Raw genomic sequence first — 23894 nt, 5'->3', positions numbered from 1 at the left:
ATTCCTTTATGGAAACGTGTGAACGTGACTTTATTTGAACTGAATTTAAAGACGGATTTCATTCTTTTGATGTGCATTCAGTATTTGCTGTAAAGGATTTATTCACTCTTCAGTAATGAGTTGACCGGACGACACTCCAACAGCGTGGAAAGATATTCCCTCAACATTTTGAACTTTATCAATAAAATTGAACTGCTAGTTGTTGTTGTTGTTGTTGACTGAAAACATTATAGTGGCTACAGTAACACTTTGACGCTGTTTAACTTGTTCTACTTAAATTTACAAACAATATATGTTCATGTAGATATGAATGTCAATCTGTGCGGTCTTATTGTAAATTTATGCAAAGCTGGCGAGGCTGCAGCACACCGTAGTGGAGAAGAAAGCAGGATCCTCACAGTCCCCGTTCACCGTTTCATTTGGGTACTCTTTGGGGGGGGGGGGGGGGGGGGGGGGGGAAGAGTTAAAAAAAGAAACATGTTATCTGTACTTCGATGTGGTAAGTACTCCATTCATTTGAGGAGGATGCATAAATGTAAAAAGCACCTGTGTCAAAGATGACGTGATCAACCAGGGGTCTGTCGCTGAGCTGGAAGCACGTCCTGACCTCTCGGGGACCGTGGCCGCTGGACACTTCAACACCCCACATTACTGGATGCTCCCTGTGAAACAAACACACAAATATGATTCAAAGGAAATATGTTATGATGTTGTGAGTTCAGTGTAAAGATTTGGGAAGTGAAGCCAGTCAGCAAAAATATTCAGCCACCACTACTATCAACCCCTCTTAGTATCAAGAAATATGCTGAAGTCACTGTCTTGCCATTACTCCATAAACTGCATGTCCAGGGCAGAACAGCAAGTCTAAAACCGTCTGTCTCAATGATTTCAAAGTGTCCCTCCAATTATCTAGTTTTATTGATTCCTTCATCCACCACAATCACACCGATCACAGCAGAAGCGACTCAGGAGGCACAGCCGCATAACATCAGCAAAGAATGAAAGAACACAAAAACAGCAATGACATGAGAAGAAACTATCGATAAGAATTTATGCCAACAAATAAAAGACTTGGGTAGAAAATAAATCAATAGATTTGAATCAATAAGTGATGAGAAAGGCGATGAGATGGAAAATTCTAGCATTAAGGGCAAATAAGTCAATAGCAACAACAAAAACAGCGATACTCCCCTGTGCTGTCTGCACACATCAGTGGGAACTGCTTAGAAAGAGGCTTTTCTCTCCTCATTAAAACTGACTTCTTTCCTTTGCAACTGCACTATACCATGTGGTCACAAGGGGGCAGCACTAAACGTTGTAAGTCAAAAACAGAAAATGGTAGTTTAAATCTCCTTTTTAAGGGGTTTTTGAAGTGCTGGCACATCTCAAAGAGTAAGAACATCACTGACAAGTTCGATGTTTTGTCAGATATTTCTGCAATCATGATGTACAAGTTAAAATTATCCAAGTATTTCTAAAAATTTTATTATAGCCTAGGATGAAAGATGAAATCCCAAAGAACAAAAACAATTTATTCCTCCTTACTTCTCGTAAAAATGGCTGATCAGAGCAGGTTTGATCTGAAGTTTGAATTCATGCTCCTCGTCCTCTGGTGATGTTTTGTAGTGCTGCAAACAGGATCTACGACAAAGAAAGAGGCTGAAATATACCGCACTGTACTCCTGCAGTCAGACCACCATCATTTGAAAACACTTAGAGATTTACTGAGTCAGAAGGAAGAGACAGTCGTATGGCAGAGCCAGGAAGGTACTGCAGGTGACAACGATCTCCAGGAGATGGTGCAGCTTTCGGAGTCGGATCGCTTGCTCCTGCAGATCGACCTCTGTGCTCAAGAAGTAACTCTGTGGAAAAAAAATGAAAGAAAGGCACTACTTTATTGAAATGTCTGTGTGTGTGTTTGGTATATAAAGCAGCATTAATCTCACCAAGTGCTTCAGAGTTGTAAGTTCTTCACCTGATAACAGAAAAATTATTTATTATCAATCACCTCAATCATGAAGTTACACACGGGACTAAAAGAAAACAAAACTTACCAACGAGGTAGTTGATGTAATCTTTCCTCATTTTGTCCAAACCCATCTCGAGCAGCATGTTGACCGGAGTGACGCCTGTCAGAGACACAGTCTCGATCTGCTGGTGGTAGCACTGCAGAATGAGTTTGCTGAGGGAGCTGCTGCTGTCTCTGTGAATCTGAGGAAAGTGAAAAACATTTTTCTTTTAAAAAAAACCCGCCAGTCAACAATGCATCATCTTCTCGGTCTTTTCAATGGCTGCATTAATTCATACCCAGGGTTTGATGTCGCTGTATCGCAGCGCTTCAATGACCAACTTCAAGCAATCTGCAATGTCCTGACACGAAGTGACACCTGCCATATTAAGCACAATTAGCAAACACTGTGAAAACTGTTTGGTTATAATGATAAATCAAGTCATTCTAAGTTTTCTTAATTGTGAAACGGACTCACTTTTTCTCATGCGAACCCACAGCTGCTCAACAAAATCCAGATCGCCTCTTTCCAGGAAAGAACTGAAAACAGGGGTGTCCGTCTCAGACTTTGGCTTTGTGGTTTTTAAGAAAAGAGAGAAAAGACAAACATGTTTACCAAACGGGTTATAAGATGGACAAACCTTCAAAAGAAAAAGAAGAAGCTTTTATGATATGATGACCAAACCTCGGCTATTTTTGTGGCCCGCTCCAGCAGCGTTTTTGAAAAGCTCTGCAGCTCTGAAAGGGGGGGAAAAAAGTTAAGTGGCTAAATGTCACATTTGAAAGCATAGTATGCAATCCTGTTGTTCAGACTCTTATGACAGAGATGCAGAGACGCGTGTTGATTTTGAGGCTTCCTTGCTCCTCTTTCGATAGTAACTTCAATTTTCAATATCTGTCAGGTCCTCGATATGTTTTTGACGGTGAGAAGCCGTCTGTGATTGGACTGTTGTTCTGGGGAAGTCCCGGGTGTCACTGTAATGACGGCTGTAAAGCTCTTTTTTCTGCTACCATAAAAAGTTGTAGTTGGTGTGGTCATGAAAGACAAGCCAAATTATGTCAGCAGGAACATATGAACAGAATAGTTAATGAAAGACAGGCTGGAGGTGATGACATTGGAAAGTAACACGGGATCAGGGGAGCTGTTGTCCAAAAGCAGCTGACAGTAGACCGAACATGAAACACTTCTTTGTGTTTCGCAGTTCAGACTGGGCATAGCAGTAGTTAGTAATAAGTTCAATATGATATCTTCAAAATGTAAACAAACAATAACAACACAGATACCTTCTAAGTAAGCTTTGGTCAAAGTAACAGCAGGTGTGCTTTCCAGAGGTTCCATCCATTCAGTCTGACCAGTCCTCAAACCGTCGGCAAGCGTCTGAAATAACAGAGAACTCATCGATTCAGTTGTAGGTTTGATTATTGTTGTGATTTTGTCATGTCAGTTCACAGAAGAACACAGACCTGAAGAAACTCCAGCTCCTTGTACAACTCATACATTGGGCTTCTCTGGTCTCCGCTGGCAATTTTGATATTCTGCATTCGAAGATGAAGTGAGATTCACAAATGTGTTCAAAACCATAACAGCTTCTATTTCTTTAACAACGGATTTGAAAGAAAGCATACTTTCACTTTGTATTTGAAATTAAGTTTGAAAAAAAAAAAAGTTGTTCAAGTTCACTGTGAAAATGTAAGTGATCATCCTGCAGAGTAGGAAATGTGTTAATGATGGCTGCTCACCAGTACTGCGGTGGAGGACAGGGGTGGGGTCTCAAGGATGCTCTCCACGTGGCTCCATTTCAAATCCACGGTCACACTACTCTGCGACTCAATCATGGTGTTTTCAACCATAGTGGAGCCAAACAAGTTGAACCTGGCACTGCCTTTAATCCCCATCTGGAAGAATCAATGGACGAAGGTGAACAAGCGGTCTTTCAGAGAGACTCGCAAGAGAGAACAGACCCTCACTTACCGAGGACGGGTGGTGCCTTTTCTTATGCTCTTGTTTCACATCCTCTAAGCTCATTAGAGACTTTTTGTCCACAGTTGAACCTAATGTGAACGACATCAGAAAACAGAAGAATGACTCAAGACTACACGGCAAACAAATGTTTAGGAAAGCAATAAAGCTTGTGCATGTGCTGTAAAAGAGGGAAGAAGATGTGTGAGAGATACACTACCTCTGCAGGTGACCGAGTACATCTTCACACCAGTCACTTTATTGGCCACGCAGACAGTTTCAGCTCCCAGCCAGGTTGTCCGAGAAGGGTCAGACATATCACATCGCACCCACAAAGGTAGTAAGGCAGGCTTGTTGTCCACAGCTGACACATTAGGATTCTGGGATAATGTGTACCAGGACAGGAACTGCCTTCACACATTAAGACATGCAATTTTTTTTTAATTATCATCTTTGTTTTGGATTCCCAGTATGCACAACCCTGCTACCATGTCCTGTACTGAAAGAGATATGAATGAATATTTCACAGTCGTCACCTTGCTTTTGGAACTGTGAGGGGCTGGGGTCCCAGTTCTGTCAGAAGACCATGGTCAGCATTAACTCCATCACCATCATCGCTATTAGAATCAGCATCAGCATCTTTTTTATCATCAACATCATCATCACTGTCATCATCATCAACATGATGATCACAGTTTGACGATTCATTCATTTGCTGAATATCCGGTTCAGTTATTTTTGGAACCTTGGGAGACAAAAGTACAGTTGAGTGGTTAGTATTATGAAGAAAAAAAAACACTTTGGTGTGCCTCAAGTCAGAATTGATGTATACTATTTCAAAGACTTTTTGTCAATTACTTCATAATCTAATAACTTAAAACAGTGTTTCATGATTGACATTACTCACAGCTTTCTCACAGACGAAGATGGTTTGATTTGCACAGTACACGTTCACTGCAGTGAGTCTGTCTCCTTTCATCTTAACTATGTGGATGTCATCCTGTCAACCCAAAGATTTCCACATCATAACTCTAAAACAAGTATTTAATCCAGTGCAGTGTATTACAAAGGACGATAAATAGATTAGCGAGGCATCTCAGCCAAAAGCCAGAGATTTTCTAGTGTTATAAAACTGTCTCCTCGTAGTTATATTACAAATGTAAATTCTGCTGCAAATTGCTTCTGTTCTGGAGCTGGTTGTGTTGAGTATAAAAGATGAATCATAAATGTACTACCTACTGACCAAAAATGTCACTGTTCACAGAAAATCCCATGGTGTTTGATGCATGAATTGTGACGAGCTTCAAAGGAGCACATGTATATCTACACAAAGTTTCTTCATATTTTCGAAATACAAATTTAACATTGTTTCTATGACCTCCATAATACATAAAAATACAAAATGACACGCAATCATCCACAATTCCATAAAGGGTTGGGAAAATAAAAGCAAGATCAAATCTTTATCTTTTAATACCTCAGAAAGAAGTGAAAGCCATATGTTATATGCAATGCGTTCATCAACTTGGGATATGTTAAAGAAACTGGATTTACCTCGTATATATGTGGATCAGAGCTTGTCGCGTCTTGGAGGTTTCTGGAAACAAAGCAACACAAACAAAGCAAGTTAACTTCACACCAACAAAGCAATTTAACTTTAACTGGAAAGAATAGCACTTGTTGGCACTTGGAGCAATGCTGACACATATAAAACAACTTTGATTGCCCCTTTTTACGTTCACGAATCAGTCAGCTCCATTTATTGAAGCTCAGTCAGAAATGCTAAGTGGACAAAACTTACCGGAGAAAGTTGCAAAACTCGTTTGCCTTGGATAAAACCTTTGAACCCATCGCTGAGTTGTGTCGCGGTCTTCTTTTGGTGTAAAAACGATTTATTTAAACTCAGAGGAGGTATTTATGAGTTTTAAAGACGAAACGAACGACAGCTTGAAATTGTTGATATTTTGACACTCGCGCGCTCATTCAGACAGTGACGATGACGACTCGGGGTCAGAGGTCATCGCGTGTCTTAAGAAAATACGTAAAATAAATTATATATTAGATTTAAAAAATGTACAAAGAAGAAACATGATACGAACACGGTTGTGCTAAATAGAAAATAAATATGTAATGAAAAAAAAGCTGCTGTACAGAAAGTAGTTCGGTCCGTATGTTAATCCTCCGCCAACGTGTGTCAGAAAAATAGTTCTTTCCGCTACGGAGAACATCACATTTGCTGCCATTGCGTGTATTTTATCATCTCTGTTTGAGTTATTATATTTCTACGTATGCTCAAGATTTATTGCCTGTATTATTGTAATGCTTTGTAAATGTATAAGCAAGCTAATGTCCCTGGCGGAAGTGATGCGTTTTGAGGCGGAGGCTTAACTCTTACTGGGTAAGTCACTTACTTCCTTTTTACTGTGGCCGCCATAGCGTAAGGAGCGTGGTGTCGGCGAGCCGAAAATAAATACCGAAAATGGTGAGGAACAACATTCGTGTAACAGCTTATATACCAATCCATATGTGTAGGAGTGTATAGTTGACTGTTTGGGGCAAGCAGCGCTGCATTTTTTGAGTTAGTCAGGGCAGGATCATGATTTAAAGGAGTAGGATATTGCCGGCTAGCTTAGCTAGCACGAGGAGCCATTTTGGGACCAAGTCAGTTACACGTGTGAGTCGGATAGTAAGAGATCTCGCCACATAATGCACTTTAAAAAATGGACTTTAAAAGTAACGTTTGTGCTTTTGATGGGCCTTAATATGCATCGCCAATCAGAGTAATACTCACAATGACTTTCATTGGCTTATAGTTTTATAAGGCAGCCTGAAGGAGGTTGCTACGTCGCGTGAGGCCTGTGTTCACTTCACATGAACCGTACTTGTTCTCTAACAGTATCAGCAGAGCTGGGGCTATATCACAGCATGCTGTAGTTTACTGATCAACAATTTTCATTTTTTCCTTCTAGGCCTGTGCCCGTCCTCTTATCTCGGTTTACTCCGAGAAAGGAGAGTCTGCAGGCAAAAATGTGGTCATGCCTGCTGTGTTCAAGGCCCCAATTCGCCCTGATGTTGTCAATTTTGTGCACACCAACATGCGCAAGAACAACCGCCAGCCGTATGCTGTCAGCGAACTAGCAGGTGAGTGATTCAAATGTCCTGAATTAACTAATTTATAAGTTTTATTCCCCAAGACATATTTTTGATCATTTTGACATTGACCCTGATGTGACTGTACAGTTTAGTTGTCCATATATATAGCCTGTTAAAATAGTGGGATGTGTTTTTCATTTTAGGCCACCAGACCAGTGCCGAGTCCTGGGGAACTGGAAGAGCTGTGGCCCGTATCCCCCGTGTGAGAGGTGGTGGTACTCACCGTTCTGGCCAGGGTGCTTTTGGAAACGTATCCCTTCCATAGCAGAAATCTTTCACTTTTTTTTTTTTACCCTTCTTTAAATTGAATGCAGAGGCAAAGAAACTTGACTTGCTGTGATGGTGTAATTTGCGTCTGACTCTGTGTCCAGTGACAGATTGCCTGCTGTCGCATACTGGCATAGCTGGTTGATGAACATTGAGTCTGAGCAGGTAACTTTGTTCAGTGTTGATGCACCTTGATTGGGCGTTGGAGCTCCTTGACTCGTGTCTAGATGTGCCGTGGTGGACGCATGTTTGCCCCCACTAAAACCTGGCGCCGCTGGCACCGCAGGATCAACACACCCCAGAAGCGCTACGCCATCTGCTCTGCTCTGGCTGCTTCTGCCATCCCTGCACTTGTGATGTCAAAGGGTAAGAACCATGAAACAAAACACACACAGATGTCTACAGATTTTCATTAGATTAGGGCTTGCCATGATGGTGTAATTTGCGTCTGACCCTGTAGACAGTGACAGTTGCCTGCTGTCTCTATGCTGTCACAGTGTATTGATGTATGTTAAATTCTGAGCAAGGCATGCTAACACTAATAATGGTAAACAATCCAGGGAATATTTGTTAACGTGTAAATGTGTCAATCAGGACATCGCATTGAGGAGATCCCTGAGGTCCCGCTGGTGGTTGAAGACAAAGTTGAGGGCTACAAGAAGACCAAGGAGGCTGTGCTTCTTCTGAAGAAGCTCAAAGCCTGGAACGACATCAAGAAGGTGAATTTGAATTCCAGGTCTATACATGGGATTTAATTCAGGTGACTGATAATTGTTCCCAGTCTCCTGTTTTTTGGGGGGATAACGCAGCCTCCAACACTGTGCATGAACGATAAACACAGAGTTAATGTACCTAGATTTGAATGAAATCTTAAAGCGACAGCACTGACAAAACAATTTGGGCTGTTTGGGGGGTGTGGTTCCTAAAGTAAATACACCAAATCTGTACTGAGCACATGCAAGTTTGGGTTGTATGATCATATGACATTATACTGCAGTGTGATTTCTTTGTAGGTCTACGCCTCTCAGCGCATGCGTGCCGGTAAGGGTAAGATGAGGAACCGCAGACGTATCCAGCGCAGAGGGCCGTGCATCATCTACAATCAAGACGCCGGTCTCACCAAGGCCTTCAGAAATATCCCAGGTAAACTTCAATCTGCAACCCGTTACTGTGACAAGTTAAAATATATTCTCACATTTACAGTGTAACTGAGCTTAGAGATTTGAAACTTAGATGATGGAAATGGTGACAGTCAAGGTGCTGGCACCGCTTCACAGAAGCCTTGATTTCTTATGAATGAACTCAATGCAGTTTTTTTCCCCCCCCTGTATGGAACTGTGTTGCAACAATCTCCCTCAGGGGCTAATAAAGTAATTCTAAATATTATTTCTAAATATCATCTTGCTGTGTTCTACAGGCATCACCCTGCAGAACGTGAACAAGCTGAACCTGCTGCGGCTCGCTCCCGGTGGTCACGTTGGGCGCTTCTGCATCTGGACCGAGAGCGCGTTCCGCAAGCTGGACGAGCTGTACGGCACCTGGCGTAAACCCGCCTCCCTCAAGGTCGACTACAAGTGAGTTCTGGGCGTGGCCCCCAACATCTGCACCATCTGTCACAATGATGAGCTTCCACTTCATGGTCCGTGTTTTTGAACGTAATGATATTAATGAAGTTCTGAGTTTGAGCAACCCGACGGTCAATAAGCTCACCTTTCTTTAGATTTGCATGAATCTGAAGTCGTTGGATGGTTCTTGTTTCAGCCTGCCGATGCACAAGATGACAAACACAGACCTGAGCAGGATCCTGAAGAGTGAGGAGATCCAGAGGGCACTCCGTGCACCCCGGTAAGTTCTTCATACTTTTATTCCCGTCTTTTATTGTTGGCTCATTGGCAATGATGATTTCCCACTTCAGGTCCGTGTTTCTGAACCCTGATTATTTGGAAGTCCTGAGTGATGCAAGAGAGTTTCACACTGAAGTCGGAGCAGATTCGTCTTTCAGACCGCTAACACTGTGTTGTGTCGTCATTGCAGCAAGAAGATCAATCGCAGAGTATTTAAGAAGAATCCTCTGAAGAACCTGCAGATCATGCTCAAACTGAACCCTTACGCCAAGACAGCCAGACGTCACGCCATCCTCAAGCATGACCCTGCGGTGAGAACCTCAGCTGCTTATAAGTGCAAGCAGTTCAAAATGTATTTACTGAAGGCGGCTGAATTTTTATTTTGCTCTCTCCGTAGATCAAGGCCAAGATGCTGAAACCTAAGAAAAGGCCTTTTAAGAAGAAGGGAGCACCTGCAAAGGCCAAGCCTGCCAAACCTGCGGCATAAATCTATTCATACAGACTGGCGTTCAGCGATGAATAAAAAGACTTGTTTCAAATACGACTCGGACCCGTTGTTTGCTTTCAATTCACAAGACTTGATTTATTTTCACACAAGCTTACAAAGATTAAACTCTGGCACTGTAAAGACTTTGGGGGGGGTATCAAGCACACAGGTTGAGCAGCATTATCTTCACTTAATATTTGATCTTTAGAAAAAGATGGCTTTTCAAGCAGGCCTGCAAATGGGCCTAAACAATTATTTTACATATTTTTTCACTTGGCATGTAGGTTTTGTATTCTAAATATATCTATCGATTGCACAAATCTTCAAACACAGCGTACTCTGTATAAACACATTTTTACTAATGATACAAAGTCATTAGAAGACCTGATGAGGCCTCACATTGTGGTACCGTGGGTCGGTGTGACAGGCTGACTGAGTCCGATGGTGCTGCACAACCAGCCAGCAAAGTCCACTTCCTCCGCCTCAGACTGCTTGATAAATTGGTGCACCTGAATTTATATATATATATATATATATATATAAAAAATAAATTGAAGGCAATCATTCAAGCAAGAAAATGACTCGTTGCACAATACTTACCATCAACTGCTTCAAGTCTGCTCTTTCTGCAGGATTCTTGATCAAACTGAAGTGGAAAGAAAAGAAACTTGAGTGTAATGCAGCGTAAACGCCACTAGATGGTTTAAAGCAGTGGTTCTCAATCTTTCAAGGTATTTTTCCTTCTCTTGATTCTATTAGGTTTTAAGAATCAAAACTTGTCAGTGTCTGAGCAGGGAATACCCAGTAGGTTCTGAACTTCAGGTTAAAAACCACTGCTCTACACTTTTGGGGGAAAAATGTGAAGAAAATTACATTTCATACCATTTATTCACAAAATCTTGGAATTCCGGGCTAAATATTCCAGGAAGCTTTGGTGGAGGCTGGAAAATTAAACATCCAGTTAAAACTATTTGGGTACGATTTTGCAAATTAGGACAATATAGATTATATTTAAATGAACTCACCTCGTTGACAATGTAATCAAGCAGCTCAAATATGGCCATGGGAGGCCTGCTGTCAGGGCCGTACGCTGGAGAAAGGCAGTGAATTGAAACGTCTCACAGCTCCGCTCAACTTTTAACCAAGCAGCCGAAGTTTAAACTGGGGGACAAATAATAATGGGACTCACAGCTGCCGGGCCGCCCAGGGGGCCGGGGCTTCGGAGAGGACTCGCTGGCGGCGGCCTCTCCTTCCACCGGGAAGCCAAAGATCTGTTCCAGCTCCTTGGAATCGGGTGGTGGGATGGGGAAGCGCCCGATGGCCATTTCGACCAGGGACAGGCCCATGCTCCAGATGTCTGACTGAACAGAGTAGTGGGTGCCTTGCAAACGCTCCGGCTGCACAAGACACACACACACACACACACACACACACACACACACACACACAAGAAACATTCAAGCTGGCTAAATTGTGGTAACGAGAGCTGCGTGAAACACAAACTGTTTATTTGAACCGACCGACATGTAGGAGCGAGTCCCCACGAAGGAGTTGGCCATGGAGTCTATCAGCTGTCCGCTGACTCCAAAGTCACACAGCTTGATCTCACCGCGGGAATTCACCAGGATGTTAGAAGGTTTGACGTCTGGAAGAAAGGGACATGCACAATCAATCCAAAACACTGCCTTCTTTCACTGACTGGAATCACTCCACTTCACATGTTCACGTCACTACAGTTATTTTAATTGTCCTTTTTAAATGTTTTTGCTCAGCAGGTAATCTTAAAGGAAGCCTCATATTTTGTAAACTAAAATACGAATCATATCCTATCAAGTCACCTGCTCAGCAGCTTTCACTGCAGGATTTATGTTCAGCATTTAAAGGTACAGTCTCTAAAATTTAAGGAAGGCATTTGTACATTAGATGGCAGAAGTGAGCCAGAGTAGCACCCGCTTCAGTCCAGTCATTTTAAGTTTTGGCAGTTTGTGTTTTTTACTTAGTAATTTCCAAGAGCTCCAGCTTCTGTTGTGCTTACTATTCAATCTGGCATTTTATGATTGCACTGAGGATACGCTACATCCTGGATTTACAGGATTGGACCGGCTGGAAGCGAGCTGCCTGCCTGCTAAATTCACTCTAGACCAACACAACACATAGACATCAATGAACCGACGTCACAGTTTTAGTTTTAATGCAGTATTACTGCTGAAAATGAATGGATGGTCTGACCTCTGTGCATGATCTTGTGTTTCTCTCTCAGGTAGGAGAGTCCCTTAATGACCTGCGAAGACCAACATCACGCATCAGAACCATGAATGTACAAAATAATTTGTTCCTGCAAAAGCAAAAAACTAACAGCACATTTTCACAGGTTACAAATGCTGTTATATGAACAATAGAAACAGCTGGAACGTGAATACATGTGGGAGAGGTGTTGAAACTACTCACCGCGATGCTGACTTTGCCAAGGATCTGCTCGGGGATCTTTCCTGCTTTCTTGAGTGACTGATCCAGTGAGCCGCCGTCCTGTATCCCAAAGAAGTTTTATCAAACAAGACGAGAAGATGGCTTTGTTTTCATGCCAGAGTACATGGAATTAAAAAACGTTGGACACTCGCGCAGCGCAGTCCCTGGAGGCTATTAAAACACTGCAGTACAGTAGAGAAAAGTACCATATGCTCCATGCAGATGCTGATTTCTCCATCGCTGTAGAAAGCCCCGTAGAAGCCCACGATGTATGGGGAGTTACACTCGTGCAGCACCTGCAGCTCTCTAATGATCTGGTTCCTGATGGCTGGTTTGATCTCCAAGTGGATCAGCTGGAACACAGGAGACCTCAGGTTTTTACTCATGCTCTTATATCGCTCCCTCTCTCTCTCATACACACAGTTATGCTTCTGTCCCTTAAGGGGACATTACATTGACTTAGATTTCTTTTTTTTCATTACTGTTATTAATATTTTCGTTAGAGAGAAACACAGCACAGCAGTGGCCGGATATTATACATTCAACACTGGAACCCCGGAAGAGACATTTGCCCCCATAAAGAAAGAGGAGAGCTAAGCCTTACTGTAGATATGATTTGTATTATTTTCCTGTTTGTGATCACATTAGTAATAAAGATAAAACAACTTAACACATTCAGTAACAAAGCCAGAGCTCGAGGAGGTGAGAGAAAAGACAGAAAAGATGATAAGATGAGAGAGAATCGGTGGGCTCATTCAAAAAAGAAGTTAATTCACACAGTCGGGAAGTATAACCTGTATGCACAAATGTGAGTCAGACGTAACAGAGATGATTAATCAGCATGCAACTTGTTACAATGCGAGCATCACTGTCGCTGCTGCTCAGCTTGAAAGCAAAAAAAAAAAAAAAAATCACCTTTTCAGAGTCAGAAAAGCGGCAGCCCGGCGCTGCGGCTTACCTTCCTGGCCATAATCAGCCCAGAGGGCCGGTGGGAGACCTTGAAGACGACTCCCCCGTTTCCCGCTCCGAGCTCACAGATCTTCTCAAAGTCGTCGTCCTTAAGCTCTCCCACCTTTTGTTTCTGTGTCAGAAAGGCCTCCAGGCGTTTTCGCTGCTGCTCGTCCAGCTCCAGCTCCTCCAGTTTTTTCTGCAGCGCCTCCAAGTTTGTTCTTGAAAAGAGTCGAACGAGAGACAAAGATGTTTCAACAAAATGCTTCCTTCTCTGAATAAAACACACATTCAGAGACACAAGTGTTGTACATGTACCGTACGGATGGATGGATGGATTTCTGCCCTCACTCATGGTAATACTTCCAACCTCTGCTGACCTTCTGCTCTCTGCCTGACCACACCGATTGCACTAAAACGTATTTGACTCGATTAAAGCATGTCTTGTTCACATTTACATATTACATCTTCCCTTCAAACACATTTCCGCTGTTTTTCTTTATTTGCAAGCCACTTCTCAAATCCGGCGAGAAGATCGTTTTCCACGAGCTTTCTGTTAATGATCATCTTCTTTTCATTTGATGCACTTGATCACGACTCACTGGAGAGCAGCCAGAGCAGGAAGGGATGCTCTTCTCTGCGCACAGTAAAGAGAGGGTTAAGTGGTTTTATTTTTGACGGCAGGCCTGCATATCCATGGAGACGAGGAGCCGAGTTTGAGCTGGATGTGGGCGGTGTGGGCGTTTTGTCGACAAGAGCTGGAGGTGGAGGAGGCAGGAGAATCAAGAGTCGAGGAGCAACCCAGAACATGGTCCACACAATATGTGGGAAGGAGCGGAGCAACGCTGTTGACTGCAGAGCCCCCGCCTTCCAAGAGCAAGGGTGTGGAGCGAGCACGACACGGGTCTTTTGTGCTCCGTCTATTAAACATCCAAGGACAGAAGCTCGGATGTGAGAAACATAAAATCTGTTCAACTTGCTGTAAAGCGGCTGACACGTCCTTTGAAAAATGTGTTGAGCTACACGCTTCTCAACAGCTCCATCAGATGATTTTTTTTTTTTGCCTGCAGCTGCAGAAGTGTTTGTTTATTTATTATTTATTCCAAGATCTTTTTTTAAAGCAAGAAATCATTGTTACAGATCCATACTACTAAAATACTGTGAAACAAAATCAGATTATGTAACTGCTGAGGTCTACAACTTCTTTTTGCAATAAAATCTGCAGCTTTCGAACCTTTTGAATGGAATGCATTTCTTATGTAGCGAGTTGTGAGGCTTCCATCAAGAAGCCCGGATCTTATTGCTCCCCCTCAAACTCTCATGCCGAACATGCTTTGTGTCTGAATTGTTAATATTTGTAGAAGACTGGCCTTCTTAGCATTTTTTTTACAGCATAACAAAGCTATACAATACGATATGAACAAACATCTGTTGACCTTTACAAAACGCAATGAACAAAGATTAAAACAACACACTGTAAACTGGACTGATGTCATGACGGGATCTTGTCTACACAATCAGCCAACAGAAACTGCTGAGAGGTCGATCCAGAGCAGGTTGCATTTATTTGCTCTCAGAGCCCCTCTGATAATACCCCGTGCCCGGCTGGCACTGCGCGGGGCCATTCAGTTCTCTTCCCGCCATGGCTGCCAGCCACTTCATTCTCAGAAAGCATTTGGCGGGCTGGAATGGCATTTCTTTTTTACCAGAGTGCAACGGTCTGGTTTCAGTAAGAGGCTCATCGATTGGATTAAGCTCATCCACGACCATTATGCAACACATTTGCTGGCTTCTGTCAGCATCCCATCATCCTGTGTCATGGTAGAAATTACCCACAATAATGTGATCATTCAAATGTGTTTGGAAACATGAATCCTCCTCTTACTCTATTCCAAACAACTGGCAGACTCTCTGTTTCAGACACTATTGAAACAGTATCATACAACTTTTATAGCTGGAATTAAAGTTAACGGCCCTAAAAACTTATATTCAGAATGGTTTTTGACATTACCACAGTAGATTAATCATAAATGAAGTTTTTTTTTTTTAGGGGGTGAAAAATGGTTGCCCGACTTTCTGGTCCTGATAATGTCGAGGCAGTTTGGGTATCCAATCATAACGCCTCAGGTCGCCACTCATTAGGGTGAGATTATCCTCTCGTGGAAACACGGAGTTCAGACAGTCCATAAGCCACAGGTCACACATACTGCAACAAGGCAGAGGGATCCCTGGGCGTCTTTGTTTTCTATATTGCCACAATGATTTGATAAGAGCACACACTATTCAAAGGGAATCTGAATATATGAAAGAACTTCTTGATCCTGGGTATCTACCGGACCACCTGTTCCTTTCATGGCGTCAGATCAGCTGCTGTGGAAAAGGTCTGAGAGATGCAAGCAGACAAGCGGTCTAATAAGCCTGAATTAAGAGACACCTGAATAGTGAGACCAACACCGCGTGGGAGGATTGAGAGGCTACGACTGTTTGTCACATCACCTCTTATCTGGATGGATGTGTCCTCAGTAGGATTGCTCCTTTTAGGCTGAGTATTGTAGTGATTGAAGGCCCTTCATCACCGAGCTTTAACAAAGTGTGATTTGAGTTTATGAAGGAGTTTGTGAAGCATCTGGGCACCACTGCAGAGGTTTGATATGGGATTGTGTCAGTTTGCAGGAACTCGTGATGTTTCACTTTTGAAACATGTTAGAAAAAATAGGTGTCAGAATCGTTTCCTTTAAGTTTCTGTTTATAGAACAGTTGAGAGAAGATTAGAAAGATATGAGGAATTAATCTCCATCTGTGTAATCCGGTTCCTTCTTTTTAAAGCTCCATTTTGATATCCAGTGACAAAATAATTGGTTGACTGAGAAAATACATCGTATAACAGAAAAATTCTCAGATAACTGCAGCAGGACTGTCCAGCCTTTGTGACAAAACTCCATAATGCAGTGAGCAACACAAATTTAAAAGGAGCATTGTGTGACTCTAAGTACGTGCATGTGTATCGGAAGCATATTTTTGGATAAATTCATAGATTTATGAAAAATTCTATGTTTCACACATCAACATTGGGCAGTGTACTTGTACAGCAGTGAAAATTGTGAATTTACAGCATTATGGATTACATAAATTGATAAAAAAAAAAAAAAAGAGATAGTGGATTTGCTCTCTTCTGCAGCTTTTGATTGTGCAGCACTTCAGACGCAAAACCACCTTGACGCTGAAAAACAATCGCGGTCTGTAACGCCTACATGGCACTAAAAAAACATACAAGTGCAACACTGATCAAACGCTCAGATGATCCACCTCTGATTAAAAGTAATGCAATAAAAAAAAAAAAGAAAAGGAGCGGTATGGAGCTGTGGATGGAGTTGCTACAGTAGGTAAGGAACCATTAGGAGCTAAAAAGAAAAGCCAGGCGGCCAAATGTAATAAAGAGACAGGAGATTGAAACCAGGCAGAATGCTGCACACAAAGGGTCCAGCTGAAAGGAAACAGCAGGGTTTTTATTGTATACTAGTATGAGGGATCAGGTGAGCAGGTGCAAATCAAGAATCACATGATGGTAAAAGAAAAGACTGGAATTGAAGTGAAGGGATAATTTTTGGGGTGAATTTAAAACAGTACAGAAGGAGTGATCCAGCCCTGCTCTGCCGTATGTGGAGCAATAAAAACCCAATTCCAGTTCATCAAGAATAATTGTTTCCTTTCCTGGACTGTAAGGATTTGACAGATCTGCAGGTCTCCACACAAATCACACGCCACGAGGAAGTGGAGGCCGTTTGGCAGAGAATGAGGACTCAAAGTTCCCTGAAACCTGAAATGATGCCACAGAGCTCTCTGCAGGGATGAGTTAAATGCAGAGGAAAAATGTCACTAAAATATCATGTCAAACAATAAATTACTCTTAATCACATTCAGTCTTTGACTTTTTCAGACAATATAAGGAAATAATAAAAGGTGTTAACAGGAATATTTTACCTAAATTGCTTTTCCTCCGCTTTACTCTCACCAGTTCAGAGGAATGTTGGTTGTTATGCAAAGCTTACATGAGCGAATATTTGGTTTTTTGATAAATCTGATAAAACGCTGTAATGTGATGGATGCTTCACTGGAGTGGTGCAAAATTTACAGAGATTAAACGAACCGTCAAAGCAAATGTCATCTCATCAAGGCAGCGATAAACAAACGAGCATATTTTCATGAAGGTTTTCATTTTGATTGATTTGCAGCAAATATGAAAGTGATGTAATAATTTATCATGCCATGAAGTTATATTGAATGTCTAACAACTGTTTAGTTTAGTCTTACCTCGCTCAAAAAAAAAAAAAAAACACTTTAATACTACAAAAGGTGCACCTGTATCCTAGCAACTGTGTGTAGACGTGCAACAGAGGAGCAGAAACTTTATCTTTTTTTGTCACACATACCAGAATAGCTGGAAGTCACAATGCGGGTTTTTTTTTAGGTTAAATTCAAACGTGTTTCCAGAAAACTTTAAAGAAAGCATGGTTTAAAGGTTCAGACCACATAACACACTCAAGAATAAGGTAAGTAAAGCTAATTTTGTACCTCAAATGTGTGTGTTTTTTAATGTCCAAGAGACTACAGAGAAACAAATAAGTGAATAAAATAACATGTGAATGACAAAAACAGTGAAAACACATTTGGGTCGAACATACAAAAATCCACATGTATTTTTGCATCACAAATGATTTGCTAATTAGGTGCCTGGAAACAGAGAAAGGTGTGCATCAAAAAGACTTTGCCGCCCATGAAACCACCTCGCCTCTTTCCTTCCTTGGATCACATCTGATACTGACCACTGCAGACTGGGAAAATAATGTATTGATCTTAAAAAAAAAAACAACAAAAATCAATGCTGAGGAATGCTAAAATAAAAACGGAAGCATGATAAAATGCAATTGTGGGCAAAAAGTACAAATATTCCCAGTTAGATTTGGGTGTTTTACAGTCTCATGGCAGCAGGCTGGAAAGGCGTTCTGTTGTTCTGAGTCCTGCACCTCAGAACAAGCAGTGTTTTCCTAGAAGTGCTGCACTGAAGCGCCCTCAGCGCATGGAAAGAGTGCCATGGGTCCTTCAGCACTGAGTTTAGTTCAGAGGGCGTTCTCGTTCCAGCCGCTTGCTCCTGCTTGTCCATCTCTACACCTACGATGGAGCTTTACACTTTCCAGTGTTTATCCTTCAAAAAAAATAAAGAGAGATAAAGAGAAAGAAACAGACAACTCGCTCTCCCTCAGTACACCACCAAAAAAAGAGCGCACCAGAAACAGACTAACAAACTTGCAGATGTGGAAAAATTTCCGTCATCTCAACAGCTGGTTGGTTTTATTCACTCTCAGATTAAAAATTCTGGATAGTTGAAGCGTTTTGGTGATTTGTCATTAACCAGGTGTCTTTGCGGCAGATTCTCTGATATCTGCCGTATTATATAATGTTAGAAATATTTGCTTATGAGATCCAAAGGCTATAAACAGTGTTTTTTAAGGTGCTTCTTATTGAATATTATTTGCAAATGTTAATAATGATGTGTTTCAAAGTTCTCTGGTGCCCGTCAGGTTAGTCGTGCCCACACCACACTTTGAAAACCTCTGACATGAACTAAATATCTGTCTTATTGGGTTCTTGGTCAGAAGAAAAACACTGGAGACTCTTTTCTGCGTCCCCACATCGCTCAAGGTTTCTAGTATCCTCTCCGGACTGTTGTTGACAACGCAAAATTATATAAACCATGCATTGCCGTGTTGGGTTTTTGAAGTAATTCCTTGCCAAAGACACAGATGGCCCTCAGATGTGTGATCTAATAATGAAGCACTGATATATTGTGCCTCTTCAACACATGAGAAAAAGAGCCATCACAATGGAGGAGATGTTATGTAATCCTCATCTCCACTGATGGAGCTGGTCGCAGGACTGACTGGAGATTTTCTGTGTGAACTGAGAACTGGAGCGCAGTGTCACAACAGCTCTACATCTCCATTACTTTGTTTTCATCAAATGGTGGTGGGAGCAGGCCAACACACAGAAATATCCTTCTCCACGCTGCCTCCGTGTAAAGGGCAAACTCTGACTAATGACTGTCCACACAAAGTGGGCTGCGAGAGTCTCCGAACACAATGAGGAGGATGCAGGAGCTGAAGATTACAGACAGGATGTAGAAGCACATCAACAATACAAACATGAGAAAAGTGCTTATTATTCCTGCATTAGCACAATCTCTGCAGCTTTGATATTTGCTTTATCCAAACTGAGAACACAAAACATTTCACCCTGGAGAAGATGGATATACGTTTTACAACCGAAAGATCAGTTTTTTAACACATTGCAGCAAATAAAATGTGTCTGGACCTTCAAAATGCATGTTCGGGTATATAGTTTCATGTTGCATGTACAAACATTAAGTGTAAGTTAGAAGTCAATCACAGAACTAACAACCAGCAAGGGACAATTCTACAGCAGATTTAGAGCCAGCGATTCCTTTTTTAAGTTGTGGGGGGAAGCTACGTGCTGCAGAAATCCCATGCAGGCACATGAAGAACATGCAAACTCAACGCAAAAGGACTCTGTTGAGCAAACAAGGGAAGTTCTTGTAATGTCAACCACTGATCTATGTCTCTATCACAGGGTAAAAAAACCACGCATACATTCAGACTTATCCTCATGTCTTGAAGATTCCTTTATTTTTTGCTGTTTTCTTTTAATTTATCTAAAAAGAAGAAGAAAAAAATGTAAATAAAAGTGAAATAAACATGAAGGTGTAGTCTAAATTTCATGTCACCTTATCAGTTCAAGCTGTGATTGTTTTCTCCATGGTGTTATTTTAAGGTGCCGGTCAGGGCTGCACAGTCATGTTAATCACCAACTGTCTTGATTTGATCAAACACAATCACACCTTTAGATTCACATTGTTCTCAAATGTGTGTGTTTGGACTGTGGGAGGAAACTGGAGTACCCAGAGGGAGAACATGCAAACCCTACACAGATATCCCAGCAGGACCAGTCCAGACTCAAACCTGGGACCGTCTCACCCAGGGATTAGTGCTAACCACTGCACCAATGTGGGGGTCTTTTTATAGATCAAACGTTTCATGTATCAATCAGTGGAATCAAGACAAAACAATGATCAACAGAAGACACGCGCGCGCACAAGCACAAGCGCACACACACGCACGTACACACGCACTTCCACAAGCACACACACACACACACACACACACACACACACACACACACACACACACACACTAGCTGCAGTCATGAATCAGACTTAATTGGATTATCGATCTGCAGCAGGTGGTCGCAGACACTCACTCGGTGGCTCCGGTGCCGTTGATCGCGTTCCCATCGGGGATCGGGTTGAGCTGGATCGGCTCTGGCTTCCTTCTCTTCTGCATCTTCTGCTCAGCAAGCTCGTGCGGCCGCAGCGGTGTGGACGGACGCACGGAGGGCAGACGGAGGATCTGCGGCGTTCGGGAGGACTCGGCCGGGTCTGAGCGGCACTGACAGGGGAGGAAACAGCAGCGGTGTGAGGCGCTGCGGGGCTGCAGAGGATCCGATTCTTCTTAATGGGTGGATGTGAATGAAACGTCACGAAAATATTTACATCGGTCTTCCGGACAGCGTGACTGAGGCTGTGGCGGCACGCCCCCTGCTGGCGATGTGTGGTACCGGCGCTGTACGACCACAGGAAGCTGCTCATTCAGAGTTCGTCCGGCATGGACAGACGATGAACAAACTCACAATTATCAGGAAATCAAGCAAATCAAGAAAGCCTAGAGTCCTTGAAATATTTGTCTTACCTGCATTTTATTTTCTGTTTAATATTCAGACTGCTTAGTTGGGAAAAAAGCTTTTTAATTGTTATGATGGTGCGATTTTTCCTCATCTTGCCTTGCAATGCTATATATAAATAGCTAAAAGTTAAGTATAGTGCATATTTCTCCAACATATTTCTATACATTTTTCAATTCAGTTGGCCTGCGTCCAAAACAAATCAGCAATGAATTAAACATGAAAACAAAAGAATAAACAGCATGATGGTAGAACAAACAAAACCCAGATATTTTTACATCTATCTTTATCACTTTGGTGAAATGCTTCCCATTCACAAAAATTATATTGGCTATTCATAAATTCTAGTTTTATTTCCTTTCTATATTTCCACGACTGGAAGAAAACTTAATACAGTGACTGACATAACTGAGAAGAAGACTGTGACTGACCCCACTTGCAGTTTTAAAAAAGGATTTTAGAAGAGGGATCATGTGTTTGGAGTAGCAATTTCATGGTTTAGGACATCTTTAAATGTTACAAATACTGTATGTGGTTGGGGTTTGAATGATCTCTCTTGACAAGTGTGGCTCTCCCTAAAATACCTACCTATCTTCCGATTGACCGACCTCCCACAGGCTGGTTTTCTGTTGGATCTGTGATGGAGAGGTGTTGCCCCCATCCACTCACAACCCTGTGTTCCAGTCAAATAGGATGGATGACTTCCATCTGCATTAACAGCAAACTCATTTTAAATACTAGTTTTATCAAGCTGTTATTAAAATGAAATTAATGTCATTGTACATTTACATTTCCAGTGATTGAAGTTTTATTTTTACTGTACTTTTTGCAACCTTTTGGAATCTAATGTATTGTACGGTTATATTTTTACATGTCTGGATTTTCTGAAGAGCAGGAGCAAGAGCTACACATTATTTGAGGGACGCTTTTGATTCTAATGTGTACCAGGTCAATGAGGTTTGTTATATACAACAATTTATTGAAACATTTTTAGTGTTGAATATTTGCAGCATAATCAGTATATATGTACATATATATATATATATATATATATATATATATATATATATATATATATATATATATATATATATATATATATATATATATATAAAGACACTGAGCAGGTTTTGACAAGAGTACTTTGTATCTTCAGTTCATCGGACTTGTCCTTGTAATTAAGTAGGTTTTAACAGTAGCTGTATGAAAGTTTTCATTGTCCCCCTCTGACAATTGGTGAACAATGTATGATGAAACTAACTGGACAAAATGCTGCAGAGGCTGCTGTACTGACGGTGAAGCTATGAAAAAAGAGTAAAGAAACATGGCAAATAAAAATTTTATTCTAGATTCTACACTTTTTAAAGCAAAAAAGGTTGGTGCTTTCATGAAAATGGTTTGATATCATATTACACTTTAAAGTATTTTAATGCAGGGGAATTTGCAAACTCATTTGAAAGTCTCTTTGTGCAATGGCTCCAATCTGCTTCAGTCTTTAATTGGCATTTTTGATAAGAACAATGTAAAATTACCCCAAACAACACACATTTTAAATAAAGCATATAATATAGAAAATGTGTTATCTTAGAGTGTAAATTTTGATGACATATTCTGCTTGTTGACAGTTTTCATTAAATTAAAAGTCTTATGGTTTTGTCTTTAAATTATGTGTTTGAAGCTTTCTGTCAAAATGGCTTCATTATGTTGGTTCATTATCATGCAACCAGGGCAATTTTCCACTGCTTCTCTTTTTAGTTTTGGGCCAAAGTCACCAAGGATTCAGGGTAGTGTGATTTCATCCACGGCAATACCCCCATCTCAGACTTCCCTTTGGAAGTTAGGCTTCTCATATGATTGTTGACACTTTCTGTGGCTGTACGGACACTAAAAGGCTACTGATGATTGTCTTTGTAATGTCTTTGTAAAGAAGATAGAATTTCAACAGCATGTTATGTCACTTTAAAGACTAAGGCACTACAATCCTATTTTAGCATTTAAAAAAAAATACAAAAAATGAGTGTTGAATGAATTTAAGATTATTTCATGGACTTTCCATCAAGTCTGACATTTTTAGGCATTTGAAAAAAAAAACACTGAAGAAAAAGACTTAAGTTTCTTTTTTGTTCGTGTTTATTAGTAGCTTTTTAGTGGTTTTCTGGAGGTGACAAAGATAAAATTTCAAGCATGATGCCGACTAATAATGCTCAAAATCCCAGTGCTTTGTAAATTAGTAGATGCATAAATGTTTATTAATTTATTGATTTATTCGAAAAACCAGTGTTGTCTGATTCAGCCAATGGGTGCAGCGCATTAATTAACCTTTGACCTCACCACTTCCTGTTAATGGCAGCGTGTTTTTTTGTCTTTATTGTTTTTGCCTGTAACTCAGCGTTAGCAGTTAAACGTGGATTGAGTCTTGCTTCTTAAACTTCCGCATGTGTTTTGACACCATAAAGGTAAGTGTATCAATGATTAATGCCTTCTTTTTGTCAATATCTTACGTTTGGTGGTTGAGCTCCAAGTTCTGACTCCTTCCGGTTATCTCTATGCAATGATTATTGATATTTTACCAGATTTGAATATTTTTTTCTTTCATTGGAGGTTTTGACTTTGCAGTGAGTGCCTCCAGATTGTGGAAATACATTTTTTTTTTCACGAAGATTTTAAGAATACATGATTTAATATTTTCAGTGTAATTGCCATTCTATTTGTTGATTTTTAAAATTTTATTTTATCAAAGCTGTAAAGCACTTCATGAAAAATAAGAAAGTGCAAATCTGAATTTGTAATGTTAATAACATGTAACCAATGCACCCTGGGTAGACCCTATAGCTTAGGAAGATTTTGAGTTTATTGCCAACTAATGGAGTTTGTCTGGTTACATTTGGTGCAGGGTGTCCAGCATGATGCCCTCAGGGGCTTTGTAACAAGCATGTAGGGCATGCTCTA

The 23894-nt window shown here is 41.2% G+C and overlaps 3 protein-coding genes and 4 non-coding genes across 9 annotated transcripts; 5 read left to right on the top strand and 2 right to left on the bottom strand.

The window, feature by feature from the left end:
- Position 1: 1 nt before the first annotated feature.
- On the bottom strand, positions 2-5909 carry zwilch (zwilch kinetochore protein). The gene is made up of 18 exons (XM_030095401.1): positions 5770-5909; positions 5523-5565; positions 4876-4968; positions 4505-4713; positions 4189-4379; positions 3981-4060; positions 3749-3904; positions 3473-3544; positions 3293-3386; positions 2694-2746; positions 2487-2580; positions 2308-2387; positions 2055-2211; positions 1947-1975; positions 1726-1862; positions 1546-1641; positions 547-662; positions 2-428 (listed from the first exon to the last, which is right to left on the bottom strand). The coding sequence occupies exons 1-18, from the start codon at positions 5817-5819 to the stop codon at positions 340-342; spliced, it is 1839 nt and encodes a 612-aa protein (XP_029951261.1). The 5' UTR covers positions 5820-5909; the 3' UTR covers positions 2-339.
- Positions 4512-9774, top strand: rpl4 (ribosomal protein L4). 3 transcript variants are annotated; one of them, XR_003931758.1, is made up of 10 exons: positions 6379-6450; positions 6938-7109; positions 7265-7371; positions 7616-7754; positions 7983-8107; positions 8402-8531; positions 8806-8962; positions 9150-9237; positions 9423-9543; positions 9630-9710. XR_003931758.1 is itself a non-coding variant. In XM_030095406.1 (10 exons), exons 1-10 carry the CDS (start codon positions 6448-6450, stop codon positions 9717-9719), a joined length of 1128 nt encoding a protein of 375 aa, XP_029951266.1. In that variant the 5' UTR covers positions 6379-6447; the 3' UTR covers positions 9720-9774. The 3 variants fall into 3 exon arrangements, 2 of the variants coding, with proteins under 2 accessions (XP_029951267.1, XP_029951266.1); XM_030095406.1 differs by having other exon boundaries at positions 9150-9233; positions 9630-9774; XM_030095407.1 differs by lacking the exons at positions 6379-6450; positions 6938-7109; positions 7265-7371 and adding an exon at positions 4512-4519 and having other exon boundaries at positions 9150-9233; positions 9630-9774.
- Positions 7454-7552, top strand: LOC115392645 (small nucleolar RNA SNORD16). The gene has a single exon (XR_003931891.1). It is a non-coding gene; the product is annotated as a small nucleolar RNA SNORD16 (small nucleolar RNA).
- LOC115392644 (small nucleolar RNA SNORD16) lies at positions 7814-7913 on the top strand. The gene has a single exon (XR_003931890.1). It is a non-coding gene; the product is annotated as a small nucleolar RNA SNORD16 (small nucleolar RNA).
- LOC115392642 (small nucleolar RNA SNORD18) lies at positions 9002-9071 on the top strand. Its single transcript, XR_003931888.1, has one exon. It is a non-coding gene; the product is annotated as a small nucleolar RNA SNORD18 (small nucleolar RNA).
- Positions 9279-9345, top strand: LOC115392643 (small nucleolar RNA SNORD18). The gene has a single exon (XR_003931889.1). It is a non-coding gene; the product is annotated as a small nucleolar RNA SNORD18 (small nucleolar RNA).
- Positions 9775-9808: 34 nt separating the features above from the next.
- On the bottom strand, positions 9809-20745 carry map2k1 (mitogen-activated protein kinase kinase 1). Its single transcript, XM_030095404.1, has 11 exons — positions 20466-20745; positions 13144-13354; positions 12392-12538; positions 12168-12245; positions 11949-12000; positions 11240-11364; positions 10909-11116; positions 10745-10809; positions 10602-10660; positions 10320-10365; positions 9809-10228 (listed from the first exon to the last, which is right to left on the bottom strand). Exons 1-11 carry the CDS (start codon positions 20546-20548, stop codon positions 10115-10117), a joined length of 1188 nt encoding a protein of 395 aa, XP_029951264.1. The 5' UTR covers positions 20549-20745; the 3' UTR covers positions 9809-10114.
- Positions 20746-23894: the final 3149 nt, after the last annotated feature.

This window comes from Salarias fasciatus, chromosome 7 (assembly GCF_902148845.1).
Source record: "Salarias fasciatus chromosome 7, fSalaFa1.1, whole genome shotgun sequence".
NCBI lineage: Eukaryota > Metazoa > Chordata > Actinopteri > Blenniiformes > Blenniidae > Salarias > Salarias fasciatus.
This window is presented reverse-complemented; position numbering and strand designations above follow the sequence as displayed.